Below are 6,649 nucleotides of genomic sequence, written 5' to 3'. Positions count from 1 at the left end.
CCGCGTGCTCAACGGACGCGGGGTATCATATTTGTATAGGGAAAGTGGCCCCCGAGATATCCATCCATATTTGAGCTACAAATATTGGGAATTTGTTCGAGTAGTGCTGAATTATAATTTGTTGAGATGCTTTCTGATCAGACCTTTCACTGTGGCATATTTGTACGTAAGTCATGAATAAGATCTGGGATATGGATAGTTCCTATTTCAGTCTATCGAAGCTAATCAAGATTCACACTTACTCTTTTTTGTATTTAAAATGTTGTCCCTTCAATTTATCCATTCTCATCCTTACATTCTCTAGTCGACCATCAATTTAAAACTATACTCTCTCGCCATTGTGCAAAATCTCGAACTCTGAACACAACTGAAAAATGACTGCCTCACACTCCTACACGAACGGCAATGGCTTTGCAAGTGGGCATCGTACATTGGTACCAGGAATCTATGTTCCTACTGTTGCATTCTTCCATCCAGAATCTGAAGAAGTCGACATCTCAACAGTCGCCAAACACGCTTCCAGACTTGCCACTTCTGGAATTGCAGGCCTTGTTGTCCACGGCTCAAATGGAGAAGCAGTTCATCTCACACATTCCGAACGCTCGCTCATCACCTCAACTACACGCGAAGCTCTTGACAAAGCAGGTGCCTCGTCCATGCCCGTTATCGTAGGCTGTGGTACCCAATCAGTTAAGGAAACACTCGAACTGTGTAGAGAAGCTAAAGAGTCAGGTGGAGACTATGCAATTGTTCTTCCACCCAGTTATTACGCATCACTCTTGAACCCACAACTGATATTGGATTTCTTCACACAAGTTGCGGATGCAAGTCCAATCCCCATTATCATATACAACTATCCTGCCGCACAAGGAGGGCTTGATCTTAGTTCCGACGTCATACTTACACTTTCTGCTCATTTAAATATTGTGGGTGTAAAACTCACATGTGGAAATACCGGAAAGTTGGCACGAATCGCCGCATCTGCCAAACCATCCTTCCTGACCACTGGCGGTTCTGCAGATTTCATTTTGCAAACCATGGTAGTAGGAGGTGATGGAGTCATAGCTGGATTGGCAAATTTAGCACCAAAAGCTTGTGTAAAAGTCATGAGATTATTCAGAGAAGGAAAGCTAGAAGAGGCGAAAGAGCTGCAAGCAATTGTTGCAAGAGGAGATTGGGTGGCTATCAAGGGGGGTTTCGTTAGTGTGAAAGTTGCATTGGAGAAGTATTACGGATATGGTGGACTACCTAGGAAACCATGTGCACTGCCTGAGAAGAAAGCATTGGCAGCAATGAATGAAGAGTTTTCAGAATTGCTTGAGTTAGAGAAAACTCTTTAGACCGATTGAGTTGAATAAATGGAATAGGAAACATTTTTAAAGCACTTTCGTTTCAAATAGCTTAATATGTGAAAGAACAACATCTTGACTTGTCTAGCGATTTGGTGAGAACACAGAACATCAAAATGCAAAGCACTAGAGGCCTTTCTCATATTATTTGAAATTCTACTATAGATCATATCCTTATATTCAGCTTCCTTCTTACTTGCGAGCCTGTCGTCTTTAGATGATCATGATCAAAATTCAAGTCACATACTCCCTGGAGGTTAGCATCCAAGTTACCTCCTGGAAATAAGATTGTCATTAATTAGGATTGATAACGCCATATTCATTGAAAGCTCTACAAGATATTTCAATCTTACGCCACTTTTGCCTCCGTATATTTAGAATATGGTAGTGTGGGGGTGCAAAGCCAGTTTCACAATTACATGACTACTTAGTTCGGATTATGGCGAGAGTGTACAACTGAAGAACAGCTTTGTAACCGAGTGGCAACTAGGTACGTAGTCGAATCTTGAGAAGACCATCGAGCGTCGTGAGTGTATTCGTTTACAGCGGATGAAAGAGCTAGAGACGTGGCAAAATGGTGAGAGGTGACCTGCCTGACCACCAAAGTTTTATCTTTTTCCTTCTGTTGTCGTCAAAAGAGTGATTGTCATGACTCGCACATTATCTACAGGCTCGATGATTCGAGCTGTTAAGAATACAGTCAGAAAAGTTTTGATAGTGTAGAAGAAAAAAATGAGAAGATGGTGTGATGGTATCGCAGATGTGGGGTGCGGGGTATGTCCCTATATGTAATCTGGTAATGTGCCGGGATCCGCGATTAATAGCTAAAAAATACTGTTACATCTGGAAAGAACAAGCCTATTCTCTCCTAAGCCTAGTCATGTTCGCCAACGCGGCAATATCGGGAATGCGAGTGATCCACTTTGTTAATTTTACCGATTGTTACTTCGGAGGTCACCCTCGGTTAGGCGAGTTTGTAGCTATGTATCGGGAAGGAGAGAATTTTGTTCGTATCTCGGTTAGTTTTATTGAATACGGAAGGTTCCAGCATACCCGCCTGTTGGAATTTGTGATGGGGATGACAATACGTGCTAAGCTACGTTGATTCTAAAGATCCACTTCATCTCTTGTCCACCCCCACGCCCGTTCTGTTGACCTAGAGTGGGAGAGGTAATTGAGTTATTTACCTTGCTGGTTTATGTTACTGTATGTATTCCCGAGGTTTCATAAGCAAGCAATGTTTACCTAGGTACATAAGGACCTTGAGAGATATTCATCTGATGTTGATAACAGCGTAGTATTAGAATGTATGTACTTTCTTGGTACTCATAAACTTACTATGAATGCAGGTAGAGTTAGTTGATATCGAGACGAGATTCAGGTAAGAGGATAGAATCAGGGGTTCTCATATACCTAGAAGTCGTTTGATAAGAGTACCTAATTGTAGTCCATACCTTCTTCTAGAATTATCACTTAGCAAAAACTCATGATTTCGGATCGGGCGGTTCTGAGTCTAGAAGTTCATACTGGGGAAGTGGCAGAGAGGAAGATTTGGAAAGTGCTAGATAGGAGCTGTTATATTTCTCATGTTCTTTTCTGGATCTTTTGAGAATGACTCTTGTACAGCCAGTCAAGTAACAGTTACGTCTATCTCTGCATTTGAAAGATACATAAAGACATACGTCTCTTGGACAATCGTCGGGACGCTCCTTGTAAGTGGAAAGCTATAGTAGCTATAGATATACAAAAAAACTAGATTGTGACTCTTGATTAGAAAATACCGGTTTAGTAATTTTCTAGATACTCATTTCAGAGTTTTCATCAATTGGCCTCAAGATACTCCAATCTGATCTACTCATTTTTACTCGACAAGTAGGTCGATCATTTTCAATTGTTTTTATTATAACTTATTCATTATGGTAAACGTTTCTATCTTATTAATTAAAAGTCCCATGAATTGCTGTCTTAATTAGGGAACTTGGACGATGATTTACTTCTTTGAGTGAGTATTGAGGCGTCCAGATTTTGACTAGATAAACGCATCACCCGGTGTATGAATATTATTTAAACTATACAATATATAGACCAATGCTTGATAATATATACTCAATAGAACAAAAAGATTAGTAAAATGCAGCAAACCTTTTTGAGTGACTCCATTTGATATTTCTACTAAGAACTAGTCGTCCGGTAACACGTAGCGGACGAAATAGAGCGCGTTTAGATAGGATTCTAATAGTAATACATAGTGTCTAAGTATCGATATTGACATAGGGAGTCCCAGAGGCAAAGTCAAACAGTCTGAATCTAATTTAAAAACGAATAATCTCATAGGGTTTAGGTATATTCTATTTCGGTGTGTGTTCCATCTTGTGGTTTAAGGTCGCCTCTTCTCCTCGAGGGGCTTAGCGAGATCTCTGAACGAATTCGAATGGCCATGACGCACGGGTTCTTAAAGATTCTCTCGAATGAGATTATGCGGAAGTTTAGAATCCAGATTTGGACATTGTTGTTCAATGGGAGGTTTCTATGAATCTCGCTATGAGAGGATTGATTTGAATTTAAGGGTTGGAGTACAACGTAATGGGATAGATAGGTGATTAAAGAGTAGGGCATAGAACAGGATGTATCAGATAGAATGAGATGGAAAGAAAAAATTCCCGATAACTCGCGAACCAACCTCAAATACATTTCATTCATTCCCACATAATGAACATGAAAATCAAACTCTGAAAAGTAGAAAATAGATGGAAGAGAACAATTAACAGATTTTGAAACGTGAGGCTATAAGTTGATAACAACCCATTTTGATCATTTACAAGAAAGAGAAAATGAAATATCGATCAGAGAAGAGTATTCTCTTTTGCTCTTCTCTTACATCTCCATATTATCTCCTCCTCTTGGATATCTTCTCATCTCAGTTCTTTGGTCTGATGATGTTTTTTGACCATAAGGGGAAATAGGTATTGGTCAAGGAGATACTTGGATATCAAATTCTGGTTACAGTATTTAGTTTACATTCAAATTCTCAAAGAAGTCTCACGATGAAAAAAAAAAGACCCAAGTCATAAGTGAAATTAGATTACAATGATTGTCTTTTAATATCCGGCAATCTCTTTATCTACTTGAGATATAATCACACATGTAACTGTTTCTCAAATCGATGAAATGAAGATATGAAGATGTGTCCAATAACCAGAAAGATTCGTTCCTGTCTTTCCCTTTCTCTCTTATTCTAAATGTTCCAAACCAACTAGAGATAGCGAGAAATAAGGATCATGTGCCTTCAAAGCGAACTTTTGAGAAGAGCAGAAGCCAGCATATCTCCCACCGAATCATGCTCAGTCCTACCAGTTGCATCCTCCTGATCACCATATCCAGATTCCTACAAATCATCTCCAGCAGTAGAATTATAACCCTCCCAGTCAGAAGATCCGAGCAGCTACAAATCATCATCATCGGATTCGCAGCTACAAACAAACTCTTCCTCCGGATAAAGACAATGCCTATTATAATCCGATATTGGGCAGCCCATTTTCTCGAAGTTTAAGAGCTGTACACGGGGAAGCTTCCAATCAGGATTATCTAGAACCCCTTCCTCTGGAAAATTAGCATCATCAAAATTTGGAAGCTCATACCTTTCAATGAAAAATTCTTTCCATATAGGCTTCCACAACTCCCACCTTGCAAATGTCCAATCAACCTTTAGTTGTTGCGATGTTAGCTTTAAACCCCTGTAGTAACGAACCGGCATAACATGATGAGGTAAGAAATCTTCAGAGTCATTATCGCTGTCCTCGCTCGAACTTTGGTCGTCTCCAACATTACCATCATCTGCAACTGTGAAATCATCATCGAGATGTCCACCTGAAATTTCAAAGTGGCCTGAGGCTGTAGCAGCATCATCATCAATATTGCTGACACCCTCAAAGTCTGGCTCCTCCTCCTCTTCCTCCTCCTCCTCCTCCTCCTCCTCCTCCTCCTCCTCCTCCTCCTCCTCAACCTTATCGCAACTTCCATAGATTTCAGTTTCATGCACGATGTCGCCATCCTGTCGTTTCCTGTGCAAAACCGATGTCCCGTCCCTGTGAGCCTTGTTGTCTCGCAAATCCTTGATATCTGATTTACGCAAGAAAAAGCTTACCACGTGAGCATTCGTCAGTTGCTGAATTGAATATCTGATATAAGATTCGAGCCAGTGGTTCCACTCCAGGAACAGGTTATCATAATTGAACGCCAAGTGGGTAATGCGCCTTTTGTCCTCCTCCGATGCCCATTCAAAAGGATTCTTTCTATAAGTGATCTCACTTTTCGCATTGTTCAATCGATTGATGTAAACAAGATCTTTCTCGGGATTGAAGTAAATAGGCCGTTCTAGAAAAGACGAGAAGCAAGACTGATAGTATTTGAGTGCTATCTTTGGAGATATACGGGTAGTGTGTAAGAGAGCAGGAGGGTTTCCATTAGCATGTTGAAATTCGGTCAAAAAGGCACACCGAAAAGTAAGACGGCCGTGGTAGTCTATGATTGGAAAATCATCATAGGCATATCGGTTAATCTTCGTTGCACGACCTGTTCTTATTTGGGTCCCTATGTGTCTCCCATCAGATTTCGGAAGATCTGCTTCAAACTCGATGACTCGGGGTGGAATGGCAACGATGGCGAATTCCCATATCAAAAGCTTGAATTCGTCAGGGAGGGATACAAATTTGGTGAAGATTCTCTCTTCTTCTATTGATCGAACGGTATGCATTGAGGGCGTCGTAGTTTCTTGATTTGACTTATCCATTGAGATTGTAAAATTTGTTCGATAGTTTTGCGCATAAATTAATAGAAGATTTCTCTTACAAAGATTGAAAACGAATAGAACACGTATAGAAAATGTGTAAAGTGCGAAATTTTTTTTTAAGATATAATGGAGCTAAAAGTCTCGTTCGTCATGTATGAGAGCTTGGCAGGCTAGAGAAAAGATCGGCCACTACTTTCGTGAGATGATACCATGAACTTTTCCCTAAACTCCTACTTGTCATCTAAAGTCACATGGAATGCTGGAAGTAGGTACATTTATCAAAAGAAGAAGAATAGAACAACTGCAAATGGCCAAGAATTTTGAACAAGTTCCAAATTAACCCCAAAATTCAACAGGTCTGGCTTGATGGTAATGGTACAACTAAGAACGTAGGATGTTTTAGTACTTCATTTTAGGACATGTGTTCAAAATGTGATATTTGAATCTGATGAATTCTTTACTGATATTGAATATGCCATTTTAGAATGTGTGCATTACACATAGAATCTGG

The 6,649-nt window shown here is 40.1% G+C and overlaps 2 protein-coding genes across 2 annotated transcripts; one reads left to right on the top strand and one right to left on the bottom strand.

Moving 5' to 3' along the window:
- Positions 1–374: 374 nt before the first annotated feature.
- On the top strand, positions 375–1,340 carry EAF02_003931 (uncharacterized protein; the record flags this gene model as incomplete). The annotated part of the gene is made up of 1 exon (XM_038899979.1): positions 375–1,340. The coding sequence occupies one exon, from the start codon at positions 375–377 to the stop codon at positions 1,338–1,340; it is 966 nt and encodes a 321-aa protein (XP_038759686.1).
- Positions 1,341–4,791: 3,451 nt separating this feature from the next.
- On the bottom strand, positions 4,792–6,138 carry EAF02_003930 (uncharacterized protein; the record flags this gene model as incomplete). Its single annotated transcript, XM_038899978.1, has 1 exon — positions 4,792–6,138. The coding sequence occupies one exon, from the start codon at positions 6,136–6,138 to the stop codon at positions 4,792–4,794; it is 1,347 nt and encodes a 448-aa protein (XP_038759685.1).
- Positions 6,139–6,649: the final 511 nt, after the last annotated feature.

The sequence above is a fragment of the Botrytis sinoallii genome (assembly GCF_014898435.1).
Source record: "Botrytis sinoallii strain Bc 23 chromosome Unknown BSIN_006, whole genome shotgun sequence".
Lineage (NCBI taxonomy): Eukaryota > Fungi > Ascomycota > Leotiomycetes > Helotiales > Sclerotiniaceae > Botrytis > Botrytis sinoallii.
The sequence above is the reverse complement of the archived record's forward strand: the minus strand, read 5'-3'. Positions and strand labels throughout refer to the sequence as shown.